The 26,717-nt window shown below is 60.7% G+C and overlaps 2 protein-coding genes and 1 non-coding gene across 4 annotated transcripts; 1 reads left to right on the top strand and 2 right to left on the bottom strand.

Annotated features, from left to right (window-relative positions):
- Positions 1–448: 448 nt before the first annotated feature.
- On the top strand, positions 449–23,306 carry LOC117651961. The gene is made up of 12 exons (XM_034396588.1): positions 449–754; positions 17,176–17,350; positions 17,441–17,516; positions 19,568–19,699; positions 20,143–20,310; positions 20,719–20,855; positions 20,934–21,092; positions 21,211–21,363; positions 21,499–21,795; positions 21,871–21,901; positions 22,354–22,626; positions 22,770–23,306. The coding sequence occupies exons 2-12, from the start codon at positions 17,202–17,204 to the stop codon at positions 23,304–23,306; spliced, it is 2,112 nt and encodes a 703-aa protein (XP_034252479.1). The 5' UTR covers positions 449–754; positions 17,176–17,201.
- Positions 19,842–19,925, bottom strand: Trnal-uaa. The gene has a single exon. It is a non-coding gene; the product is annotated as a tRNA-Leu (tRNA).
- A 597-nt stretch (positions 23,307–23,903) lies between the features above and the next one.
- LOC117651844 (replication factor C subunit 2) lies at positions 23,904–26,027 on the bottom strand. Of its 2 annotated transcripts, XM_034396270.1 has the most exons (8): positions 25,940–26,027; positions 25,684–25,845; positions 25,360–25,471; positions 25,058–25,266; positions 24,784–24,979; positions 24,500–24,709; positions 24,314–24,427; positions 23,904–24,228 (listed from the first exon to the last, which is right to left on the bottom strand). In XM_034396270.1, exons 2-8 carry the CDS (start codon positions 25,782–25,784, stop codon positions 24,121–24,123), a joined length of 1,050 nt encoding a protein of 349 aa, XP_034252161.1. In that variant the 5' UTR covers positions 25,785–25,845; positions 25,940–26,027; the 3' UTR covers positions 23,904–24,120. The 2 variants fall into 2 exon arrangements, with proteins under 2 accessions (XP_034252161.1, XP_034252160.1); XM_034396269.1 differs by having other exon boundaries at positions 25,684–25,975.
- Between the last annotated feature and the right edge of the window lie 690 nt (positions 26,028–26,717).

The raw sequence follows: 26,717 nt of genomic DNA, 5'->3' as shown, positions 1-26,717 counted from the left end.
AAGATACGATACACCACATCATCTTTTAATTGCATTTTTCAAATTAATAGAATCTCCCCACGAAAAACAGGAGCAGGTGGCAGCCGGGAATAGGGAATTTGGGGAGCGGGCGGACGGGCGGACGGGCACCCACCGGAAGACGGCCGGACCCCGACGACGACGTCTGGGTGACGAGAGGGGAGAGGTGGAGGGGAAGAGGGGAGCGCTCTCCCGCAGGACGCCGGGCAGGACGCGCTGCAGGTGGGGGAGGGAGCGGGGCGGGGCGGGGCGAGGCGTCCCGGCGGCTCTGCAGGATGTGAGGAGGGAGGAGGGGGTCTTCGGGGAGCAGCCATCCATGCCTCCCTCCGCCATCCAGCATGCCAGCACAACACCGCCGCCGCCGTGCCGCCGTGCCCGCGCCGCGGACTCCAACAGCTCCTCCATCCAACCCAGTCAGTCGTGTTGTCGAGGTGCTCGCAGCGTGTTGCGTGCCGCGTGTCCTTGCCCTGAGCGTCGCGACGCCTCCAGCGACGCCGTGCCGCCGTGCCTCCGGTTGACGTCTGGACTTTGACGCGCGGTCTTGCTTGGTCCTGTCCGTCGGCCCGGTCCGCCGCCGTCGCTCGGCGAGTTGGCGCAGCGAACGCCCTCGAACGAGGGGCCGAGCCGCGAGTGAAATCGAGTGTAGTGGCTCTAGCTGCGCTAGCGAGCTCGCGGTGGAGTGATATGTGCCCCGACAAGGATTACCACGGGCCGAGGGGCGCCGCGTCACATGAAGGTGAGTCAACCGAGCCGTCTAGTCAGTCTAGTCTGCCGGGCAGCCCTTCTGCAGACTCATTCCGCAGGGCGTCACGCCGCCCTGTCTCTCTCGCAGCCCGACTGGACGCCCCGCGAGAGGCGGCGATGGCGATGAATTAGTAGTGTACTGGAGCCGTGCTGGAGGCAGAGTGCATGACGTGCATGACGTGACGCCCCACGGGACGGTGGGACGGTACGCCGGCACGGGGGTTCCAGTGGAGGCCCAGCAACACCGCGCGTCGCGTCCAGCCGCTCCAGCGGCTCCAGCCAGTGATAAAACACTCATCCAGACCCTGAGAGGGGAGCAGCGGCAGCAATCGGTGGTGCAGCGAGTGCAGCGGGGACGGTGCCGGTGCGGGCGGGGGCGGAGTGAGGCTGGCTGGCTGGAAGGGGTTAGACGGGCTGGGGCGGGCTGGGGTTGCAACAGGGCGGGGTCGAGGGTCGCCTCTAGACCCGCCGCTTTTTTGTGCACGAGTTGCGCTCCGTTTCTCCCGTTCCCCTCTCGTCCCTTTGTGCCGCCGTGGCTCTGTCTCTCTCGCACCCCTGCGGGACGCCCCGTGAGTGCGAGTGAGACAGCGTGCACGGCGCCGAGGCCGGGATGGGGGCGAGGCTGCACCACAAGGAACACAACAACGCCAGGCCGGCCAAGCCCTCCAGGCACGTCGGCCGAGGGCAGCCAAGGAAGGGGCGGGTGGCTCAGGTAGGCCGCGCCCACCTGCGGAATCCTGGAATCCGAGACGCGGAGGCCGAGGCCGTGGTCAAGCCCTGCAGAGGCCCTGCGGTGCAGAGGCCGCATGAATGGCAGGCTTGACGGATCGAGGAGTGCGGTACGGGTCGAGGGGGCGAGTCGGCCTGGTATCCACTCGTATCCACTCCACCCGCATAACGCGAGGGCGTCCGCCGCGGTGCGTTCAACACGCCGACAGAAAAGCAAAAACTGTTTGAAAAACGATTTACTGGACGTGCAAAATGGCTCCACTCGGAGCAGGTCGTTGTAGCGTTGCAGTGTCCGCGACGTGTCCGCGACCTGACGCGGTGCGGCGGGTGCCGCGGCGCTCCCAGGGCGGCGCGCGGCGCGCAGGCGGGTGTTGTGCCTGGGAGACCACTGGGAGGCCGGCCAGGCCAGGCGGGCAGCGCGGCGGTCGAGGAGGCGATGACCCCTGCGCCGGTGGCGGCCTGGTGGCGGCAGGGCGGCAGGGGGCGGGGTACTGGTACTCGGTGCTGGTACTGTTGGCACTGCCGGCACTGCTGCGGTCCATGCAAGCGGTGTCTCGCGCCTCGCGTTTCGCCTGGCCGGGCTCCTTCGCGCTCCTTCATTTGCCGGAGCGGTTCCGCGCGCCGTTCCGTTGCTCCGTCTCTCTCGCACCCCTAAGAGCCTTACGGGCCGCCGCGTGAGTGCGAGAGAGACAGAAGCAGCAGGGTGGTTCGCTCGGTATGTCTCGCGGCTGGGTTGCACCGCGGGGTGCGTTCGTGGTTCGTGTCCGTGCCGGGCTGGCCGCAAAGTGGTCACAAAGTGGTCCCGAAGTGGTTGCAAAAGAGCGCGTCGAGCCCGGGGCCCTGCCGATCGACAGCTCTCTAATGCTTGGATGACGTTGCCTAGGTCACGAACCTTGGCCGGGAACGAGACTTCCACCTGCCTGCCTCTCGCGTTTTTACTATTTTTCCGCTGGTCCAGTACGTGTCCTCCTTTCCGGCGCCATCAAGTGTCCTGCACTGCTGACCTGAAATCTTGGAAGCAGCCAGGCTTGCTGTCCGAAAGCCAGCGGGGCTCCGCAGGAGTCCGCAGGACTCCAGAGGCGAGCCAGAGGGCCGTGTCGTGACAAGATCCCGCCCAGCGATCTAGATGCGGTGTGCTGGCCTCTCGGGCCTCGCGGCTGGCCTGCAGGCCGGGGCACGCTGGGCAGGGCAGGGCTCTAGGCACGCCGGGCAGGGCAGGGCTCTAGGCACGCCGGGCCGGGGCAAGCGAAGCAAGCGTGCAGCGGTGCTCTAGAGGCCGCGCCCCGCCCCGCCCTGGAACTCCAGGCGGACGCTCCAGTGAGCCAGTACGGCCAGTGACCAGCGCGGCCAGCGCGGGCGCGCCAAAAGTGTTGCAGGGAGTCGCCCTCCATCATTAGGGGCTCTGGGAATGCAGACGATGCAGGCGACGCACTCTGCTTAATTGGCCGCAATAGAGCGGCCGCCCGTGGAAGGGAAGGGGCGTGGAGGGGACGCTCACCGCCTGCATGAAAAGACTAGCCGCTCTCCACTCCAGCAGCTACACTGTAGCGGCGAGCCTCCACCTCGCGCCTTATGGGCGGAACCCCAATCTGCCTCCCGAATTCTCCGGCGCGTGTAACTCCTGCTCAGCGCCATCCTGGCCCCATCAACCCGTCAGCGGCCCGGCGGCGGCAAGGCCGGCAAGGCCGCGACCAATCCGGACTCCGCGGGCCATCTGCCCGGCCGGGAGTCGCGCGGCTTGGCCGGACTTGTCCCGAGTCCGGTTCCTAGACTTATCCCGCGACACGCACCCTGCGTCCTGCCAGTGTCCTGGCGGTGGCGTCGTCGCGGGAGCCACTCGACCGGATGGGCCCCGCCTGGTTCGAGATCCTCGCCCCGCTTAGCCTGATTGCGGCACTAACACATCGGACGGCGAGGACGCGACCCCAGGAGCCCCGCTACCCGCGCTTACCGCTAGGTTCCGGGTTCAAATACCAGCAACTGCACCTCGTGTGCGCGTGTTTGTGTGTGTGTCTACCTCCCAGGCGCCGCGTTACAAGAGCGGGCGTGGTTGCGTCATTTCTGTCTCACTTGGGCTGCCAACTGTGGAGTTGGGACTGTGTTGTGGATAGGCCGTGCTCGCCGTTCCATCTCGTCAAACCGAGGCGAGGCGGGCCTAGAGGCGGGCAAGGGCCCTGGTGGGTGGTGCGTGTTTATAGTCCTGGGCTCCTTCCCGAGGCGACAGTTTGAGGACAGCGGAAACCAGGTTTGGCGGGCGCGGTGCGCGGTGCGTGGCCGCTTGCCTGGCGCGGAGTGTGTCCGTCCAGTTAGAGACTGTCGGCCGGGCAAATAGTTTGTCGTGAGTTATCGACTACGCTGCCAGAACCACGCCGCCAGCCCGCCAGCCTGCCAGCCCCGCCAGCCCCGCCAGCGCGGCCGGTTTGTGAAACAGTCGTTTCTGCGACTGTACAGTGCATCGTACATCCCTCATTACTCGAGCGAGGCAGTGGTGACGTCATGATGGCGGCGTTTACCGGCACAGATTGCGCAGCATGCGCGGCGCCGTCCAGTTGAGTGGACGTAAGTGCCGTTATAACGCTTTTGTAATGGAAAAGTGAACATCGAGGAGGCGGTGAGATGATTCAGTGTCGTAGTCGTCTGTGGGCAGCGCGGCGGCGGTGGCGGCGGCAAGCGGCGGCAGCATGTGGGGTTCGCGTTCGCGGCGTTCGCGGGCGGTCGAGTCTTTGCTGGCGAAACAGCCGGCGCACAGCGGCATGCGTCGTTGCCGTAAGCAATTTAAATTTGCTTCAAGAAATTATGCCAAGACTGTCGGAAAACCGATGATAACCGCGTGGAATCCCTTCTCAGGGAGCGGGCGCGTTGCACGCACCTGTTTGTTTTGGGTGAATTTAGAGAGACGTCGCGTATCGAACCCGGTCTCCCAGGTTGGGGATGGGTGCCGCTGCGCCCTCGGCCACGCCGAGCCGAGGGTTTTGCCGCGCAAGTGGCGCCGATCGTCCATCAATGAGCTTGATTGGCGCGCTGGCCGGCGGACTGCGGCGAGTGACACCTATGGCAGCGGTTCTCAACCTTTCTCGGCTCGCGACCCCAAATTTGAAGCCAAAAATTTCCGCGACCCCCAGGAAAAATTTCGCGACCCCACGGGACCCCTCCTTTAACATGCCACGGCGTCTGATCCGAGGCGGGCATTTTGCTCCCTCAACGGGCAACTGGTCTTTGGACCTTCCTTTAGCATGCCTTTGTTACGGAGTGCAATTATCAGTCTTAGTTTGGGAGCAGTATTGTCTCAAAGTTGGCCAAAACGCTCAGAAATGTCTATGAAAAATCGTGTTTTGGGCTGATTTTAAGCAGCCACAGCGTCTGATCCGAGGCGGGCATTTTGCTCCCTCAACGGACAGTTGGTCTTTGGACCTTCCTTTAGCATGCCTTTGTTACGGAGTGCAATTATCAGTCTTAGTTTGGGAGCAGTATTGTCTCAAAGTTGGCCAAAACGCTCAGAAATGTCTATGAAAAATCGTGTTTTGGGCTGATTTTAAGCAGCCACTGCGTCTGATCCGAGGCGGGCATTTTGCTCCCTCAACAGGCAGTTGATCTTTGGACCTTCCTTTAGCATGCCTTTGTTACGGAGTGCAATTATCAGTCTTAGTTTGAGAGCAGTATTGTCTCAAAGTTGGCCGAAACGCTCAGAAATGTCTATGAAAAATCGTGTTTTGGGCCGATTTTAAGCAGCCACTGCGTCTGATCCGAGGCGGGCATTTTGCTCCCTCAACGGGCAATTGGTCTTTGGACCTTCCTTTAGCATGCCTTTGTTACGGAGTGCGATTATCAGTCTTAGTTTGGGAGCAGTATTGTCTCAAAGTTGACCAAAATAGTCACAACGATTTTTCAAAGACACTTGCGACCGTTTTGATCGACTTTGAGACAATACTGCTCCCAAACTAAGACTGACAATCGCACTCCGTAACAAAGGCATGCTAAAGGAAGGTCCAAAGACCAATTGCCCGTTGAGGGAGCAAAATGCCCGCCTCGGATCAGACGCAGTGGCTGCTTAAAATCGGCCCAAAACACGATTTTTCATAGACATTTCTGAGCGTTTCGGCCAACTTTGAGACAATACTGCTCCCAAACTAAGACTGATAATTGCACTCCGTAACAAAGGCATGCTAAAGGAAGGTCCAAAGACCGATTGCCCGTTGAGGGAGCAAAATGCCCGCCTCGGATCAGACGCAGTGGCTGCTTAAAATCGGCCCAAAACACGATTTTTCATAGACATTTCTGAGCGTTTCGGCCAACTTTGAGACAATACTGCTCCCAAACTAAGACTGATAATTGCACTCCGTAACAAAGGCATGCTAAAGGAAGGTCCAGAGACCGATTGCCCGTTGAGGGAGCAAAATGCCCGCCTCGGATCAGACGCAGTGGCTGCTTAAAATCGGCCTAAAACACGACCCCAGGATCGCCGCGACCCCTTAAAAAAAATTTCGCGACCCCGCTTGGGGTCGCGACCCTAAGGTTGAGAACCACTGACCTATGGTCATACCAGCCTTGCGGGCCTTGGTGCAGCCCGCCTTCCAGTGCAGGCTGTCCGGCGGGACTCGGCCACCGCCAGAAAGGGAATTGGGACCGAGGGACTGCTGCGCACTGCTGCGGCGCCGCTCAGTCTTTCTCTCTTTCTCTTTCTCCATTTGTCGTCCGACCGGTTCGTCTCGGCCGCGCACCCCGCACCCTTGAAGAAAGTCCACGTAACTTCTGCGTGCTTTTGCTTCCAGATCCTCCCACCGCTGGGACCGCTCCTCCGATATTTTCTTTCCACGCCGCGGTCCCGGGTTCGAGTCCCGGCAGCGCGCGGGATTTTCCTCTCTTTTTTTTCACCTGTGTGGCTGGGCCTCTAATCGTCGCGAGGAACACGGAGCGACTCCAATCTCCAATAAACGAAAGTCAAACATGGAGGTCGTAAATCATGGTTCGGAGCCGCGGGGCTGCAGGCCGCGGACTCGCTCCGTCTCTCTCGCACTCCCGCGGAGGTCCCGCACGCCCCGCGAGTGCGAGAGAGACGGATGCCGGGGCGCCGCGAAGAGGTTTCGGGCGGCGCGGCGGCGCGGCCTTGCGCCTTGCTGGCCGAGTCGTGAGTCATGTGGCGGTGTGGCGGTGCGGGACGGGCAGGACGGCACGGCCGGGCAGGGAGTCGGGCCCCCGACTAATTACGACAAAAAGCCAGCGAAATGGAGAATGGGGAGGGAGTGAGAGGGCTCCCGTTGGGGCCATCCCGGCCGTCCCGGCCATCTGCAAGTTGCGCTTCCTCCCACAGCTATCATCAAAGCGACTTGCAACCACGACGCCGGCCGTGCCTGCCGCGCCACGCCGCGACGCCGCGCCACGGTCTCACGCTTTCCCAGGACGTGGCGGACGCCCGTCTCGTGGGAGAGCCCCTCGGAGAGCACGGCCGAGAGCACGCCACCGTCGCATAGCGTCCGCGCCAGCGCCCCAGCAGCACGCCTCCAGCAGGGCCTCGCCGGGGCCTGCAGTGGCTCCAGCATCCTGCAGCCCGTCAACCGCCACACCTTTGAGAAACCCTGGAGAACCTTGCAGTGTCCCAGAAACCCCACACCACTGTAACCAGGACCCTGGAGGAGTGCGTGCGTTGGGTTCCGAGACCTGCGGCGAGGCTCTGTTGACATGCGTGTGGGAAACGCCGGCCGATGTGGCCGCCTTGCGGCCGGGGCGGGGCGGGGCGGGGCGTGGCGGGGCGGGGCGGGGCGTGGCGGGGCGTGGCCGGGAGATAAGGTGTCCCTCGTGACCTTGAGTGGGGCTGCGGCACACTGCTCGCCGCAGGGCGCGCCTTTCTGCCCCCCCCCTCCCCGGCCGCAGCGCAAATTAAAGGTCCGATCACTTTCGCAATAATGCCGGTAAGGTAATTCGATCCCCCACCCCTCCACCCCGCCTCGGAGGCAAGCAAGTCCTAGCATCTGATTGGGGGGCATGTCGCTGGAGAGAGGGGCTGAGCGGGGCCCCTGTGGGGGCGTGTACCGTAATGCCTCATTGCTGGGCCCTGATTCCGACCACGGCCGACGCTCTGTCTCTCCCGCACCGGCAGCACCCCGAGGGGACGCCCCGTGAGTGCGAGGGAGAGAGAGCGACTGACTGGCCGTACTGCCTCACCGCGGTACCGACCAGCCCGATTGCGATCGGCACCCAGAAAGGCATTGCTAACAGCCCCACGGCCAAAGTGCCCCCGCCCCCACTTCATGGTCTCCGAAATTCCGACCAGGATGGACGGCCGATGAACCTGCACGCACACCAAGCAACGTCTCGTCAAGGAAGCGAGCGTGGTGTGTGTGTGCTCCTCGATAGCCGATAATCGATTGAGGCCGAATGAGAAGACGGCTAGGCCGGCGATCGCAAGTACGCCTTCCGGAAGCCACCGGCAGCCTCCGCCCGGACGGCATCTGGGCATTTGATTAACCTTGGCATCCAAACCCACACAGCCAGCCCCGCGCCAGCCCGCCATAGCACAACACACGGGCGAAAGGGAGTGGTGCACACAGTGTTTTATTGGCTCGTTTGGTTTGGCACTCGGCCGCGAGTCGCGAGAGAGCGCGCCGCTCCGCCGCTCCGCCATCGCACCCTCGTCCGCCGTGTCCAGCAACGGCGGTTCCGCTGCGCGTCCGCGGCGTCCGCAGTCTGCAGATGGCGCATGCCGGCGCACCGGCGGGGGTCGCGCATTGATGAAGTGCTGGAATGCACCTGCAGTGTAGCGAGCACGCAGTGCACGCACGCAGTGGCGCGCCGGTCGCCGAGTTCGTGGAAGTCCTGCAGTGCCCCGTCCCGAACCGCCGAACCCCGTACTCGGTGCGGCTAGGCCAGCCCGCCGGACAGGCGTGCCGCCGGGCTGCCTACCCGCCAGGCGCCATCGCTGCCATCGCTCAGCTCAGCGTGTGCATAAATGCACTCCTGGCTCCGAGTGTACGGCACGGTGCTGGTGCTGGTTCCGCTGTGAGGCTGTGAGGTCGCGCGGTCGCGCACTGCAGCTGCTGCCCATACATCGTTGGCACCGCCATGCTCCGTGGGGCGTTGTCAAGGCAGGCCTGGGCTGGGCTCACTTGGCCGGGCCTGGCTGGGCCGGCTTGGCTGGGCTCGACAGACGTCTTGGCAGCGCGGTACCGTTCGCCAAGAGGCCTGCTCACCAGCAGAACGGCTGTCGTCGCTGCCAGATAAAATTGTTTGGGAAAATAAGGTGCTTGGGATCCGAGCCCGCGGGCCCCGCAGACTTGTTTTCCTATGAAAAGAAAAAAGGATAAGGCCGGGGTATTCGAACTTGGGTCCGAAGCGCGGAAGCAAACGTTCGACTCCAAACGCTCAGCCGCCGCCGTGACCTCTGATTGGCCAGGACAATGGTGACAAAGTCCGACGGAGCGGCGGACTCACGCAGAAGGAGTCGGACAGTCGGACGGGGTTCGTAAAAGGTCGCTTAGTGCGGTGGCGCGGCAGGGCGCCCAGCCTTGCACGGTAGCCCACACTGTAGCCCCCGCACGCACCGTCTCTCTCGCACTCGCGGGGCGCCCCGCAGTCCTGCAGGGGTGCGAGAGAGACGGAAGTCTTCGGAGCCTCATAAATCATGCCGCGCTTCCTCTACGTTGCACTAGACGTACTTCCTTCTTCCAAACTATCCCTCTCTCTCTCTCTCTCTTCGATGCCGCGAGACATTTTTCCGTGGCTGTCGCGCTGTCGCGTTGATTGCGGTGGCGGCCGAAGCAGGCCGAACACACACTGCGTGGGCAGCGCCGCGTCGGCGGGGCGCCCGATATATTTCAATTCTAATGACGACTAAAACGGATGGCCGTCGATGGCCGGCCGCGAATTAAGACGCATTCACCGTTTCCAGCGCCGCGCCGTCTCCGTCGCACCCGCGGGGCGTCCCGTAAGTCCCTGAAGGGAGCGAGAGAGACGGCTGCGCTGCCAGGTTACGCGGATGTACCTGGGCGTAAATCAAAACCCACGCTCGGTCTGCCCCGCCGGTGGCGCCTCTCGCTTTCAATCCGCGACGCAGCCAATGCATTCAATCCACGCTTTATTTGCATTTATTAAATTAACCTCACATTCGACGTGCTTCGGCAATGCCTCGCGTTGAGGTCTCCGCGAAGGCTGGGGGTGGGGGCGCTCTGATCCTATGCTCGGCCAAACAAAGTGAGACAAAAGGAAACAGCCCAACAACAACAACTGCAACAACAACGCACTGCTTTGGCGCCAACACTGTTAAAAATAAATAGGAAAATCCCGGAGGCTTCATTTTTCAAAAAGATTTGTTTTATACCTGCCGGAAACTGAGGAAACTCATACCATTGAGGTACGGGAGGTTTTGGAATTTTCCAACGAGCTCTCCGGAAATTTTCGAGATACTTTTCCAACAGTGAAGAACCAAAACGAGTATAACCCGCAGCAAACACAAAGCAGAGAGGGCGTCGTCGCCACAAAAAGAACCCCACCCACGCCACGACAACCTGGCTGTGAAGGATAACAAGTTCGTGTGTGTCTGTGTGAGTGAGAGCGAGGCGTATGTGTGTGTGTTTGTATGGGCGTGTTTGTGTGTGTAATAAGGGAACGTTTGCAAGGTCTCTTTCACTCGCCGCCATGTCTCAATGATTCGTACTTTTGTCTCTCGTGCTCTCACTACCTCCCTTCGCGTCTCTTTTACTTCTTCCCTCTCTGAACGGTACGAGATATCACTCACACACACACACACACACACACACACACACACACACACACACACACACACACACACACACACACACACACACACACACACACACACACACACACACACACTCACACACGGCCACTGTGAGAAAGTTTTCGACGGCGCACGTTATAATGGCTTGTTCCAAAAACTACACAAACGGGCTGTTTCATGTTTTACGGTCGATTCCACGCGCGATAGAGACGGCGGCCGCGTTGGGACGCCCCCACGGAGAGGGCTTCATAGTTTTATTTATCTATTATTATTTCTTTTTTTACGTGCTGCTTTCGAATGCAAAGTCCCCTCGCTCCGGATTGCCGGATCGTGGCGGCGGTGGCAGCCGTTGCGGTGGGCCGGGCCGCGGACTGCTTCCGAGGGTCGTTTTCATCGCTCCGTCTCCCTCGCACTCACGGGGCGGCCCGTCCGGGTGCGAGAGAGACGCGTCCGACCTGCCGGGCTGTCCGCTTTCCACGACGGGGCGACGGCTTGGCTTCCTCGCTTTCCTGTGTTTCGTTTGACGGGATGCATATCCTGGGCGGCGAAGTCTAGTCCGAAAAGGGAAGGCGTTTCCTATCCCACTGCGGTTTCGGAAACAACAACGACAGGCTGGGGTCCCGACTCGCGCACTCCCACGCCGCGCAGACTGATTCCGCGCGCATCGCTGTGTCGTCGCTCTCTGTCTCTCTCGCACTCGAGGGGCGTCCCGCGCAAGCGCGAGAGAGACGGAAGAAGGTTCGCTGGCGCCGCCTGGCGCCGCCCCAGTGACGCGGCACGCGCCGTTTCGAAACGCAGCCAAACGCCCGTCCGCGCGAAACCAGCCGTCGGCAGTGTGCTGGCTGGCAGGGATTGACCGCAGCGACCGCAACTCTGTTTGATCCGGAGTCGTGCTGGCTGTCTCGACTGACTTGGGAGTCGTCGTTCTATTGCAGTGCGCCAACCGCACGGCGGCAGCCTACAAAAGTACACACTACAAAGCACACTGCGCGGCGGCTGCGTTGGAGTGTTCGTGCCAGTGAGTTGCCACTAAGTAGGCAAAACTTCCCCTCGGTGCGTCAATGTCAAAAGAACTGCCAACCTCAGCATGCCTACCAGGCAAGACTCTAGGTTTGGCACTCGGTAGAGGTTTTCCAGTAGGCTGTCTGATTTTGCGAACCCTTTCAACGCTGGTGCGTTGTGAATAATTTGTGCCCACTGACGCAGCAACACTGGTCCGCGCCGTTCGCGGCGAAAAACTGGCGAAAACAAACCCGAAAAACGAAAGGTGCGTGACCCCGAGGGGCGTTTCCTGTGGACCGGCTCGGGCACGCACGGCCGTCGGGCGCGCGGTTTGACCTGTTACGGTAACACGAGCTATAATGACGTGAATGTGAATGTAGTCGTGCGAGTTTTTTCTTGGCTGTTTTTTTAGCGCCTCTGGGATGAGCTGCCAGGAAGAAGCGGGTTCGATCGAGTGGGGGGCGGGCAGCAGAGAGAACGACCTCTCTAGTCTCTCTAGTCTCTCTCTTCCGCGGCGGGAGTCGGTGGGTTGGAGAGGCAACCACGAGACAGCTGCTGGCTCGTTCTCCGTTTCGGAACTGCAATAATCGTTTGGCCGCCGAGCGGCGCATGGCGCCGCAGGGCCCAGCTGAACACAGCCACCCGCACATGTGTTCGCCTCGGCGCGGGAACTTTCACCCGATTTGAAAACGTCGAACTGGCTAACTGGCTTACGCCACTCACACACACGCTTTGGCCATGGCCCTGGCGCGGAGTCGAGGACGGTGTAACAGTGTAACAGGCGGCTAACCTGGTGGTTAGGCTGGCCCCGGTCCAGCGGTGGGCCTCGGAGGCACGTACTGCTCTTGCCCCGGCCAAACGCTCGGCCCGGCCGGCCCGGCCAGCAAGTGCTAATGCACGCCCAGCAAGGCGCAGAGGAACCCGAAACGGGGAGATACTTCTCTCTGCGGCTGCACAGTGTGCCAGAACTGGCCCACCGTGGGCTGGAGAACGCAGTCACCATAGGCGCAAAAGACTCCCAGCAGCGGCCAACGGCGACCTACGCGTGGGGCACTGCAAGGAGTGTACAGGCCACAGCGTGTACAGCAAACTGACTCCGAAAAAGTAATTTCCTCTCCGTCTCTCTCGCACTCTCGGGGCGTCCCGTCATGGGTGCGAGAGAGACGGAGCGACGACTGTCGGCCGCACGAGGTGTCCGCCGACGGCGCGGCGGGAGTTCTCGCTTGGCTGCACTCCAGTCGGCCGACCGGGGCACGGCGGGGCACGGCGGGGCACCACGACGGGGCCCTCGGCCGCATCCTCCACGACGCCCCTTCCCTTCCCCTCTCCGCTCTCCGGCTGCGCCCAGCGAGGGAGGCCCGCCAGTGGAGGAGGTAGGGGAAGTGAGGAAGAAAGGGTCGAGATCGAGTATCGGCGGCGCGGCGGCGAACGGCCAGATTCTGCCAAAACCATCCCGCGCCCCCTGCTGCCGTTGCTTGCACGCCGTCTCTCTCGCACTCCCACGGAACGCCCCATGCGTGCGACAGAGACAGAGCGACGCACCGCCATTAGCCTTTCCTCGTCCTTTTCATTCCCACACAGCAGTACTACTACGGCTTTGCCCGGCCCGGCTTTGCCTCTGCCAAGTCAAAGCCAACGTCTCGGATTTTATTATCCGACACACACTGTTGCACACGCACGCACACAACTGTTGCACCCGGACGGACGGACCGCGCCGCGCGTGAGGAGGTGAATAGAAGGGGTGAGGTCGCGACACCACCTGCCCCCCCCCCCCCACACACACACACACACACCACGGACCTCCCTTCGCGCCACGCGTCTCCCTGCACCGCGTCGCGACGCACAGACGGTGTCGCACCCCTCCGACGACGTACACCTGGACGGTGGACTCGGAGGGGGGGAGAAGGAGGGGGGGGGGGAGAGACAAGCGCATAATCGCCGTGATAACGCAACGCCACGGACAAGCACAGCTGTGTGGGAAGGCCGTTGCCGCTTTTGCCACTTTTCCCTGGCAACGCGGCATCCAAGAGAGGAAAAAAAAGGCCAAAATCGAACGTCCTTGCAGACGCACCAGTAGAATACGCGTTCGCCTTTTTCTGCTTTCACGGCGTCGCCATTTTTCCTCTTCTCCGGAAGCCTCGTCGAGCGGCGCGGGGTGAGGCGCGGGGTGCGCGAGGGACCGCCCAGGCACGGCGCGACACGGTTCAACTACCACCACTTCCCCCCCTTTTTTTTTCGGCCACTCCAATTGTTCCGTAATTACGGATGGCCTGCAAGGAGGAGAGCGGAAGGAACGCACCGCGCGTCGTGTGTGTGTGCGTGTGTGTGTGTGCGTGTGTGTGTGTCAATGTGTCTGTGTGTGTTATCGGTTCGATATGTGTAAGCGTGTGTGCGTGTGCGGGCCAGTCGATCGCACCTTTGGGGACTGTATTATTATTGTAGAGCGAGGGGTGTTCCCGTTCCTGTCGCCCGACGTGTGCCGGACTCGTGCCGCTGTGCCGGCAGGGCGCTGCTCTGTCTCTCTCGCACTCCTGTGCGCTATGGGGGACGCCCCATGAGTGCGACAGAGACAGAGCGACATTCTCCGCGAAGCAGCGCGTGCCGGATGCATGGGACGAGAGGCGAGGCGGCAAGGCGGGCCGGGCCTTGGGCCGGGCATGCACTGCTGGGGCACTCTGCGGCGCGACGCCGCGGCAATCGGTACTGGCCGACGCACTGGTCGACGTGCTGCTCGACGTGCTGCTTCGCCTGGCACGGCGCGGCACGGCACGGCCCTGCTGCCGCTACACTGGCACGGCACTGCCGCGGCACGCGAGGACTGCACTCCGCACTCCGGGCATTCCTGTCATGGAAAGTCAGCGGAGCCGCGGCTTTTGCCGGCCGTTTGCAGTTTTTGCGGAGCGAGCGCTGTTTCCCCTTTCGGGGCATTTCATTTCGATCGGAGCGGCGCCGAGCCTCGCGCCGAGCGGCGAGCATAGCCACCCCGCGGTGGCGCCCGCTCTGTCTCTCTCGCACCCGAGCGGAACGTCCCACAGCGCGAGAGAGACAGAGACGCCGGCCGCCACGCCGATTCCCCCGAACATGGAGGCATCCGTCATGGCCGACGTGGGAGTGGCGCGGCGCCGTGATGAGAAACGCGTCGTTTGATTGACGTGTGTGTGAGAGAGAAAGAGAGAGACGGTGTGTCTGTGTGCGCGCGCCATGTTTCCCATCCGAGCTCATCGTCGTGGTCCAGTCATGCCGTGCGTAGTGTGGCTCCACTAGCTTTGCCTCGCGCGGCTTCGCGGCTTCACTACTTTCTCCCCTCGTTTATACGCCGCGCGGACTGTCGTGTTGCATCGGAGTCGCTCCAGGACGAGTCGGCAGGACGGAGAGGCAGGCGGGACAGTCGGACGGGCAGACAGTCGGACAGACAGGCTTGATAGGGCGGCCGCTACAAACCGCTGGGCGCACGCAGCGGCACGCACGCGTGGTGTCCGTGCTATCACGAGTCCTCCATCACAGGTGGTTCGAAGGCCCGCCCCGCCCCGCCCCGCCGCGCCGCCAAGGCCCTCCGCCGCCCACGCGTGCAGCCCGGACAAAAGCCCCACTGTCCACCCTCATTCAATTGTCCTCTCTTTTCAATACCCACTCTTTTCCTCAGCGTGGCCGACGCCGGCGTCTAGTCGGCGCGTGCGGAGCAGTCTGTCTCTCTCGCACTCGCGGGGCGGCCCGTAGGGGTGCGAGAGAGACAGACGCGGTCGGAATCTGGCTGCTGGTGTTCCTGGTCGAGGAGAAGCCAAAGGAAGCCCTCCGCGAGGAGGTGTGGAATTCAGCACGTCCAGCGGGGTGGGGTGGGGCCCCAGCGGCCTCGTGTTGACCCACGTTACGCCTGCGGGGTGCGTCGCGGTGCGTCGCGTCGCGAGGCATCGAGAATGAACACGACCTTGCCCGCACCCAAGAACGAGAAAGTCCCACAAACTTCCAACCGGCCCCCACGAACCCTCCCTATCAGCAGGCTCGTTCCGAACTGTGCTTTCTTCGTCGCTCCGCCTGCCTCTCTCGCACTCAAGGGGCGTGCCGCGTCCGAGGTGCGAGAGAGACAGCGAGCGAATCCGCTTGCAGGGATCAGACCGCACCGATAATTTATCTCTCTAGAGACCGCTGCTGCGGCGGCGTGCGCATGAGTGCATCCGTACACGGGCACCGGTGCGGCCAAAAGGCCCACGTGTCTGTGTGTGCGTGTGTGTGTGCGCTAGTGTCCGTTCGTTATTGCGACACCCCTCGCCTTGCGGTGGTCGTTGCCTGGTCGCTGCGGTATCTCTACGGTCCATGCAACCGACGCGGGAAAATCCTTGGCCAAGTGCGCGGGGCGTGGCGGGGCGGGGCGGGGCGCGCAACACAATGAGTGCAACACGCATTGTGAGGATCGTCGTCCTCTGTCTCTCTCTCTCTCTCTCTGTCTCGTGTGATAACGTATCGATGTATCGACTGGCCCGTGCTTCTCGGTGGGTGCGGTGCTCGAGGGTTCCTTGCCCGGATTTTAAATTCCTCCGCACGCGCGCACCCACGCGCGCTGGTGCGGGGTTATGTCACGTCGACGCGCTCCTCTCCGGGGCCAGCAGGAGAACGCGGCGCCGGCCGGGGCGGGGCCTCTCTTCTCCTCACGCACCGATCCGAACACCCAAATGGACATGATCGCCGGCGGTCGGCGTTGCGTCAGCGTGGACCACCGAGCGGGCTCGGCCGGCCGGCTCGCTTCACCGCTCTGTCTCTCTCGCGCCCGAACGGAAGGGCCTCGGAGTGCGACAGAGACACCCTTCAGAGCCCAGCCAAGCCCGGCGGAGGCCCGCGCTGTTTTGGACACGCCGGACACGCGTGCGTGGCGTGGCGTGGCGGCGGTGTTGCACCTCCCGGTGCATCCCACTGCACCTCGCATTGCGCTGCACGCTCCGTGGCATGCTGCATTAGCATGGAACGGTTCCGTGCCACTGGGCCAATGCCGAGTGTGCCGAGTGTACCGGACTTCGCAACGGCGTCCTTTTTTCATTTTCCCGCTTTTTGTAGCGCGGGCGCCGGCTCAGCTTGCGCGGCTTGCGCGGACCCCGGAACACGAAAGGCCCGTAAGGTGAGAGGCAGGAACAGGCAAATTGCGTGAGAAAAGGCAGAATGGCGGCCTTGCCTTGCTCGCCTTGCAGTGCCCTGACAGGCTGACGCATGCCGTGGACGCGGACGACGCGGACCCACCGCCTCGTCTCCCTCGCACTCGTGGCGCGTTCCGGAGTCCGGAGGGGTGCGAGAGAGACAGGGCGACGGAGTGAGTCTGGTGTACGAGTACGGGTACGTCGGCGTGCTGTGTCATTTGCCACAGACGTGTCGCGGCTAACTGCGGCCCGCAATTGCTTCTCAGAAGTCTCGCCCGGCGCGCCCGGCCCGGCGGTCCTGCACACCGATCCCGGAGAGTCACTTCTCTGTCTCTGTGGCGGTGGTGGTCCGTGGGGGTGCGAGAGAGAAAGACCGTCGGAACGACGCGTTGAAATGACTCGGATGAGTGCCGAGCGCGCTGGGCTGGGGCCCCTGACGAGTCCCGGGTAGGCCACCGCAGCGCACGGCTGCCGTTGGGCTGCCTACCCGCATTACCATTACCATTAAGGGCCAGACCAGGGGCCCGGCCCGCCGCGGCCCTTCCGGCGGCACTGTGCTCGCTCGGCCAAGACGGCCAGTTTGCTCGCCAAATTCCACCGCGCCGTTCCTGGGGCGTTCCTGGGGCGTTCCTGGGGCGTTCCTGGGGCGTTCCTGGGGCGTTCCTGGGGCGTTCCTGGGGCGTTCCCCTCCATTTCCCCGACGAGCCTGCCCAGCTAGCCCAGCTAGCCAGCCGGCAGACCGCATCCTTCCGCGTGATCGGCAGGTCGTTGGCAGATCGGCCGGCCAGGGAGAAAGTGTAAACAGTGATTTCCTTTCCTCCTCCACAGGAGCGTGACCCGACCCTCGCCGCACCATGAGGGAGGTCAAGAGCCCCGGCATGGGCCCCGGCATGGGGATGGCGCCGCCGTACTCGCCGCTGGGCACGCCACTGTCGGCCCTGCAGGGCCTGTCGCACCGCACCAGCGAGACCAACCTGCGGCGCTGTGGCGGAGCCGCGTCGAGGTACAGTACAACTTTGACAATCTTCTTGTGCCGCTTTTTATTGTTAAAATTCTCGCATTTCTAACATTGCGACTTGTGTTTCGGTCGCAGGGCGTCCCAGAAGAGCTCCCTGCTGTACGACCTGTACGACGGACGCGACATCGGCCCCCAGCGATCCGTGTCCCTGGTAGGTTTAAAAGGAAACATTTTTATTTCATGTCCTGGTGCTGTTTTTTTGTTATTTTTTTTTTGCGCACCGGGGAGGATTTCCTGTCCACCTGCCCGTCCCGGTGACACACATTTGTCGCCCCGCCCCGCCTTCACTTGCGCGGCTCGTGTCAAAGTGCAGCACAATGAGTCGGACGTCGGTGTGGCGTGCCAAGAAACTGCCGGGCCTCCTCCTCCGCGTCGCGTCCACGCGGAGCGGAGCGTGTGGTCGTCGACGCACAACCCTCGCGACGCAGCCGTCCGAGTCCCGAAGCGGAATCGACTTTCGAGAAATCTGTTGCGACAAAGTTAATCTCTCGTTTCCGAGCATAACGACGCGGTGGTCCTCCCCTTTCTTTTTCCTCTCATCTCCGCGCGCTCTTTGCTCGTACTTGCACGCGGCCGGTCGGAGCCGCGCGACCAGTCCCAGTCCCGCAGCATGCGCAGCATAATGTCGGCCATTTCGTCCTCTTAAGAGTGCCTAATTGCAGACGCGGACACACAGCCCCGCCTCAGCCTCGGCACGCCCTGCGGCGGCGCGGCGGCGCGGCTGCGGCCAGTACAGTGTACGCACTAGAACTCGCCCGGGACTCGGCCAGGGCGCCGCGCCGTCCAGTGTGGCGGCACTCGAGTCGGCTTCGCTGTTTTGAGAACCTCGCCGCGTCCAGCTGGTTACAGCAATCATCGTAATTTCACAAAACGCCGCGCTGCCGCCGCCACACGGCCCCAGTTTTTTCCCGCTCGCTGATTGGCCCGAGGTCCGGTCGGCCCGTGCGCCGATAGCAGCCGCGCGGATGGGACACACGCGTAATACGCCGGCACTCTCACCTGCTCTGTCTCTCTCGCACCCCCTGCGGCCTGCGGGACGCCCCGTGAGTGCGAGAGAGACGGGGCATGAGCCTGCTTGTCGGCCGGAAACACTTTGCATACTCGCGCCGCGAGGGCAGCGAGGGCGACCCCATTGTTTCCCCATATCTCTGCTCCTCCGTCGGCCGTCCAGTCGGCCCGCGGTCCGTCTGAGTGGAGCGAAGCCAAGCGAAGCGCGCTTTGGAATCGCACTGATGTCTTCACTGGAGAGGCGCTCAGCGGCCAATCGCTGCGCCAGTGAGTTGGAGAGAAAGAGAGAGGGACGTTTGGATTGGTTTCCCCAGGCACCCAATCTCCAGCCAGCCGCTCGGACTGGTGTCTCCGTTAGAGAGGCGCTCGGGCAACGGTCAGCGAAGAGCAGCCGTCGCATTTCCATAAAGTTTCCTCGTCCAGCCTCCTCTCCGACGGTGTGGTGCCACACTGCCACCGCCCGCTACGTCTCCCCCGCCTCCCCGTCCGGCACGCCTCGCGGCACGCAGTCCACTCCGTGTTTCTCACGTCTCGTTCCGAGCTGGCGCGGCTGGAGCCTCCAGTCGTGAGAACTGGACAACTAGTGCTGGCTGCTGGAGGCTGGACACGCTGGACGCCGCGCAACGCGCAGCGCGCAACGCACAGCGCGGTCTCTTTTGTGGGGGACGCGCGCTGCTGCACTGCCAGCAGGTTGTCCTGGTTCGAGTCCTCCTGGAAGGAGATGCCTTCCTCGTCCTGGTCCGCCTGTGGGAACGGCCACGCCGGCCACGCCCTCACAGGCCTCACAGACAGATAGACAGACGGACAGACATGGCGCGGCAGATGGACGGACGAACATGAAGGACGCGGTGTAGGCCCCGAGGGCGGGAAGTACTGGTTTGGGTACGGCACGCCGGCGCGCCGCGTCGGCCACCCGGCCATCAAGGGCCCCATGCCCATCCAGGGCCCCGCCGCCCCGCCGTGCCCGTGGCCTGCGGCGGCCTGCAGGCCGATGGCGGCCGATGGCGGCAGGAGCCTCCCTCGCAGGAAACAACGCACGGCCGCGGGCTGCCGCGGGGCACTTCCAGGGCAGGGCAGCGGCCGGGGCGGCCAGGGCCTCGGCGGAGGAGGGCAGCGGGGAGATGTGTGTTATTTGGCGTCGTTTCCGTGAAGCCTGTGACGCCCAAGCTGAAGACGGCCTTTGCGTTGTTGCAGACGACTCTCAGCCCGTCCGCCGCCGTGCCCGTCAACATGGTCACCTCTCCAGCCTCTCCGGGAAGCGTGTGCACCAACGGCGACCCGGACCTGGAGCCCAGGATGGCGCAGCTCGAGACCCTTGAAGCCAAGGTAGGCGAAACTTTGAAGAAAGCATTGAGTTCGTCATGGGCAGAAACAAGCTCGGTGTGCCTTTACAATTATAACGTCATTTATTTCTCTTTTATTTATTTCTCTCGCGAGAAAACCATGAAAATTTGCGGAAGAAAATTCATGTCAGGTGTGGGGTTCGAACCCACGACCCCATGAGGGGATCAGAGCTTAAATCTGACGCCTTAGACCACTCGGCCAACCTGACGAGTTGGAGGGGGAGCTGCCCGCGGCGCATGCGGAGTCGCGGCCCGCGCCGCCGCCGAGTGGGGGAAAACAGAGGAGCCGCGCCGGCGCGCCGCAAAGAGCGGGAAAACCCGAGCGGGACGCGCGGCGCTCTGGCGACTTTGGTCCTCGCCGCGAGAGCCGCGACCGCGAGGCAGAGAGAGATGACGAACATGACGCTGTCCTTGTCCCGCCCGCAGATGGCCAGCATCGAGGTGTCGCTGTCCACCACGCCGCGCAGGAAGAAGAACGGGTCCATCGGGTCGGCCGCGGGGGTGACCGCGGCGGCGCAGACCAACGGGGGGAACGGCGTCAACGGGGTGGCCGCCAACAACTCGCCCTACCGCCCCAGCCTGTCGCTGTCGCTCGCGCCCAGCCCCGCCCCCGGGCACGCCGCCCCCGGGCACGCCGCCCCCGGCAACGCCGCCCCCAGCCCCGCCCCCGGCCGAGACTTCGGCCGCGAGCTGGACGCCCTGCGGAACGCGCTCAGGGACAAGGAGAACCTGATCCAGAGGTGAGGAAAGGGTACAGTGGCGAAGCAGGCTGGTTCCGAGGCGACGTTTCATCGCGCTGTCTCTCTCACACGCGCAGGAAGTTGGTGCGAGAGAGACAGTGACGAAACGGATCTTTGGGATCGCACGGTTGGTGACCGCAGAGGCTGAGACTCACGCCCCGTTTGTTGCAGCCTTCGGGGGCAGCTGATGAACGGCGCGCCGCCCCCGACGCCCGCCCCCGCGGCCCCCGCCGCCCCCGCCACCCCCGCCTGGCCGCACGTGCAGCAGCGGCCGCCCCCCAGCGAGAAGGAGCGGCGGGCGGCGGAGGAGAGGCTCAGCAAGCTGCGGCTCGACGTGGACAACAAGCGGCTCGCCATCAAGAACCTCAAGATGGCCCTGGAGAGGCTCGACATCACCGAGTACGACATCCCCTCGCTGCTGCACTGTCCGCACTGTCCGCGTGGCGCTGCAGCTAACGACGCCTTCTCTGTCCGCAGCAACATCGACGTCCGCATCCAGCAGGCCGAGCTCGAGTACCAGCTCGGCCGCGAGGAGCTCAACCTGCTGTCCTTGCTGGAGGAGACCAGGAACGTGGCGGCGATGCTGGAGGAGGCGGAGCGGGCCCGAAGCAGCCAGGCCGCCAACACCCTGTACTGGTGTGTAGTGTACTTGCCGCTGATTTTGCCAAGGACTGTCCTTTACCGCGTCTAGCCGTCTAGTTTTGCTCGTTGAAGATAATGCGTCCTGACCTGTTGTGTTGTGATGTGTCCGCAGCTGCGTGGGTTCGTCGGGCAGGGCCGTGGTGGTGTCCGTGCAGGTGCAGTACGACCCCAAGAGCCCCCAGTTCGGCGCCGGGCCGCGCGACGACGCCCCGGGGCTGTACGTCCACTGGGCCACCGACACCAGCGGCATGGCGAAAGGCGACAGGTCAGTCTTGCGGCCTGCAGCCGGCAGCACGGCGATACCTCGCGCGCAGGCGCGCTGGCGCGGAGCGTGGAGTATCGTCCAGACAGCCTGCAGTGAATGGCATCGACGTAATCCTCCACGACGTGTTGCTCGCAGGGTGCTGGAGGTGAACGGCAAGCAGGTGCTCTGCAAGACGCGCGACGACATGCACCGCCTGCTGGCCGTGTCCCCGGACCCCGCGCAGCTGGTGGTGCTCCGCGCCGCCCCCGAGCAGGACCTGACGGCCCTGTCGGCGCAGCTGGCCGCGGAGCGCGAGCGCGCGCTGCAGGCCGAGCGGACGGCGGACAGTCTGCGCGCGGACGGCGTGCGCCTGTCACACCGCATCTCCTACCTCGAGGACCAGGTCTCCGAGCTGCTGTCCAGCAGCGCGGCGCACGGGTCGACGGCGGGGCCGCAGCGCTCCGCCAGCGCCAACGTGTCCACCGTCATCGTGACGGCGTCCTCGCCCGGCCCCACGCCCTCGCCCAGCGACGTGCAGCTGTACCAGAAGGGGTCGCAGGTCAGCCACAGCAACCACCACAGCCAACACAGCAACCACCAGTCCCATCGCAGACTCGTATGTCCAGCCATTTTGTTTTTCGCTGGGTTGGCACCCCCACCGGCATGTCTGCACTCCGGGGTCGTGGGCCACGCTGTTGGTGACCCACCGTGACGACCCCAGACTCCCAGAGCACCTCACGTAGCCTAGCACTGTTTCTGCGCGTGACAGTGGCGGCAGCTTGCCCAGTCATTTCGAATTTGAATTTGAAGAAAGTTGGTAGTTAGGGCTGGGCAAGCCCCCCGCTGATCCTTCTCCATCCTGTTCAAGTTGGCGTAGTTTTTAGCGTAGTCTGCACGGTTTGCTCGATCCGCACCCAGACGGTCTGTAGGCCTTCCACACAATCACAAAGCACAGCACGCACGTCCCGCGGCAAGGCGCCAGGCTTTCCTAACCGTGCTCTGACTCGACAGGTGCAGCTGGTGTCCAACCTCCCCCGGCTGGAGGCGAGTCTGCGCAGCAAGCGCCTGGAGCGCGACCGCGACCGCGAGGACCCCCAGCGGCTGGAGCGCCTGGACAGGCTGGAGCAGCGGCTGGAGCGGGCCAAGAGGCAGTCGCACTCCAGCAGCAACCTCACGCTGTCCCCAAGCCCGCACACGCCGCTGGCCCGCAGCACCAACGCCCTGGACGTGTTCAGCGCCGAGTCCCCGAGGGGGCCCGTGCAGCACATCCGCATCCGCCAGTCGGTACGTGTACGTCAGTACGTCGGGCTGCCTACCCGAGGGTCCGCGGGCTGTCAGTCAGTAAAGAGGCCTAGGCCGTCATTGGGTAACCCGCTAAACGTCCCCCTGCCTCCTGTGACTTGACCGTTGTTCGCCTCTCTTTCCAGCCCAGCCAGCCCGACGGCCTGGCCTCTGACTCGGACATCCGGCGGCCGCGGCGCAAGTCCGAGGCGCCCGCCAGCCACAGCAGCCACGGCGACGGCTTGAGCTCGGGCAGGCACTACAGGAAGCACCACGAGTACTGCAGCTCGGGCGGCGAGGGCGGCAACACGAGGCCGGCGTCGTCGTCCTCCACGACCAGGCCCGTGCCCCCGCGGAAGCCGCTGCGCCTGTCCCTGCACCGCGCCGCCTCCCTGCAGTCCGTCGAGTCCGCGCCGCCGGGCACGGCCGCCGCGTCCGCGCTCACGCCCGGCGACAAGAAGGCCCCCAAGCGCAACCACAAGGGCGAGGCCCCCGTCCCGCCCGGGGCCGGGCCGGGGGCGCAGCCAGCACTGCCCTCCGACGCGCCGCACCCGCACCCCTTCCAGTCGGCCCTGAGGTGGACGTCGTCCTCGCCCAGCCAGCACAGCCAGCACCACGTCTACCGCAGCAGCGGCAACCTGACGGCCAACGGGGCCACCATTGGGGGGGAGAAGTGGTGCTAGTTTGAGACACCGCCTCCCCTCCCCGCCCAAATGAGAAAAGAAATTACGAAGTGTGCGTGGAGACCACACCGGCACAATGTATGGGCACCTCTATACCCGTTAATTTTCTGTCAGTCAGGACTGCAGGCGTGAAGCGTTTATCGCCGAACGGTGGGCAGGTTCGGTGGAAAATTCATGAGAACTCAAGTTTACATGCCTGCAGCCCTGACTGAATTAAATAATGCTACTGCTCGGTACATTACCAGGATTCCTCGTTCAGTATTTTGAAGAACCAGTCAATTAATTTTAGAGAATAGGCCATGTGCAATAAGATTCCATGTAATAGAGTTTGTTGGTTTTAATTGTAGTAGTGTTTTTATTGCTGAGAACTTGAACAATACAACACAAGTTTTTGGAGGAAACAACATTTTAAGAGTGAGGAATGAATTTTGTTCAAGTACCATGAGGATGTGAAAATTTAGGCTAAATTTTAGTGGTTGTTGGTTGTCCATAGCCATTAGAAATCGTATAGTCAGTTGTCTTATTTTGCTCTCAGTTTATTTGTTTTAAGTGAATTGAATCAGAGTTTATGTTCTATTGAAATTTGTGATACCTATATAAAAATGAACATACATAATGCTTGTATTTTAATAATTTATTAGATAACATGTAAATACGTATTTTTGAGGACAATTTGTAGCCAAAAGAGATCTATAAGAACACAATAAAGACAGTAAATTTTGTGCACTAAATTTTTGCTTTGTTTAACAATGCCTTAAAAAAATATTACAGAGGGTATCTAGTTTGAGGCCAATATAACATTTGAGAGTCTTGATTATTTTTGGTAGGACTTAGCTTTCTCACACAATCGGGCCAGAAGTCCAGACATTTGAAGAAGCGAATTAGTACCTTGAACAATAGACATGTGTGTCTTTCCAATTTCCTAAAAAATTATCACAAAGACATAAGAATCCAATTCAAAATACATGCATCAAACAATTTAGTGACTATCGCTAGGTAGTACTTACCTGAACAAAATCTAACTGGAGCATTTTATCCATTTGGTGTCCTTTACACACCCTGAAAATATTACTAATGATGTCTTCAGCAGCATAGCCCAACTTCCAAAGGTGAGCCATAATCTGAAACACATGCAAATTAAATTAATTGGAGAGCGTAAGAATGAAAATACTATGGAGAAGAAAATAGGATACCTTGTAGGCCTTGGCTATTTCTCCAGCAATACATTGATTCAGCATATCTTTTACAAGAATAGGGTGTGGCTCATCACACACCTTAAAGACATTTTCACTATTAACATGGCCAAAACCATTGAATGTAGATTGGAGATTATTCAAGGCTTGACGCATGTCACCTTGAGCTGTAAATACAATAGCTTCCAAGCCATCTTCTGAATGTGAAACCTGAATGATTTTTAAAAATGTGTTAATAAAGCATGTGAATATACATTTGACATGATCACAACAAAAACACTTACCTGCTCTTTTTCACAAACTTCCAGAATTTTGGCCAAAACCTGTGCATCAGTCAATTTGGCACAGCGAAGCATGGCACATCTAGATTGAATTGCTTCAATAATTTTCTCACTGTTGTTGCAGGCTAATGCAAAGCGGGTTGTACTGCTGTACAATTCCATTGTTCTTCTCAGAGCTTGCTGGGCACCTTCAGTCATACTGTAAATTTTCAGATGTACATCATCTTGTTCAAGTGTTCACTTTGCAGAATAAAGAAAAATTATTCAATGCACAAACCTGTCAGCCTCATCAAGGATGATGATCTTATGCCGTCCAGGAGCCAGAGTCACTTTCTGTTGTGCAAACATCTTGATTTTGTTTCTCACAACATCAATGCCTCGATCACTGGAAGCATTGAGCTCTAAGACAGCATCTTTCATAGACGCTCCCAAAAGTTGACGAGCAAGGCAAAGAATTGTGGTTGTCTTGCCAACTCCAGGTGGACCCTGGAAAGTTACACGTGAAGTAAAAAACTCCAGAACAGGGAAAGATGCACATCACCTTAAAGTAGTAAGAACATATAATTTTAATTTGCATACAGCCATGATGATGTTTGGGACATTGCCGACATCTGCAAACTCCTTCAACCTCTTGATAATTTCGTCATTACCCACAATGTCAGAGAAGTACATGGGGCGGTACCGCTCAATCCTAGAAAAGAATAATGTTTAGCATAATTATCTCCAAGATAGAGCGACATGACTGTAGTAATCTGTGGTTAAAAAAAGTAAATCAAATCTTCTGCGGGACCAATGTAACCTAACACCTACAGAACACCTAAGGAGCTCTATTGTATATAACATTGTCCAGAGTTGGATTCTTGAATTATTGAAAAATTAGAAATGTCATAATTGATAACTCACCATGGTCGATTGTCCACAGGAGCATTTGTCTTGCTTGTTGACTGGTCTACATCCATTGGTTCGGCTGAGGTCGACGCTGTAGCAGTATTCTGCGTCACCATTTTGGCTGATTTCAAAGCTCAACAGTTCTGTCAATTGCTGCCACCAGTACGTTGAATTATTCTATTCAAGTGATAATGATTTAGAAATTGTTAATAACAATTCTGAACCTACAAAATTTCGAACAAAGACAACTTAGGTGGCTTGTTTTGTTTACCTCACGAAAGCGCGCGGTTTCATCCGCGGCCTTGCACAAATGCCGCCGTTGTCTCAGTATGAGAAACTATACAGTCAGACTTCTTGTCCCTGTTATGACAAATTTACCGATGTAGAATGTGTTGTTGTTGAGTTGATTCGATAAATTCGATGAATGAATGAAAACTTCGTGGGGCGTATGAAACAGACGTCCATAGATCATTATGATGTTCTTTGTGGTTTTCTCCCTCGAGGAAACTCCCCGATAAAATATTTTCGAAAAAGAAATACTTTTACGTGTTTTTTTTTTACTTTTGTGTCCGAATTGAGTATCAATAAAATACTGACACCGCTCAGGACGGGATGAAACGGCCCCCGGTGGGCAGGGTCAGGCAGGGCGTAACTAGGGGTTTACTGGGTTGCCAGAGGAAGTGTAGGCGCGGCAAGGCGCGGGGGAAGTACCCCGATGGGGAGGGGAGGGGAGGGGAGGGGCGTGGCACAGGCCGGCGGCTGCGGGCAGGCTGCGGGCTTCAATCCCTACTCCGCCCTGCTCCGCCCGTTCCCGAGGGCGGCACCGCCTACACCGCCCCGTTCGCCCCGCGTGGAAGGGGTAGGGAAGCCCCTCCTGATAACGCAGTGTGCACCCTCCACCTCGTTCCTGTTTGTGGAGGGTGAACTTCGCAGTGGCTCTGTTACTCGTTTTTCTTTATTCTACCGAGGGTAGACTTTTATTTTTGTGTGGATAATCAAGAAGAACGGCTTCAAAATAAAAAAATCAGTCAATGGACATTTATTTACAA

Source organism: Thrips palmi, unplaced genomic scaffold, assembly GCF_012932325.1.
Source record: "Thrips palmi isolate BJ-2018 unplaced genomic scaffold, TpBJ-2018v1 HiC_scaffold_6, whole genome shotgun sequence".
NCBI classification, from domain to species: Eukaryota; Metazoa; Arthropoda; class Insecta; order Thysanoptera; family Thripidae; genus Thrips; species Thrips palmi.
The sequence above is the reverse complement of the archived record's forward strand: the minus strand, read 5'-3'. Positions and strand labels throughout refer to the sequence as shown.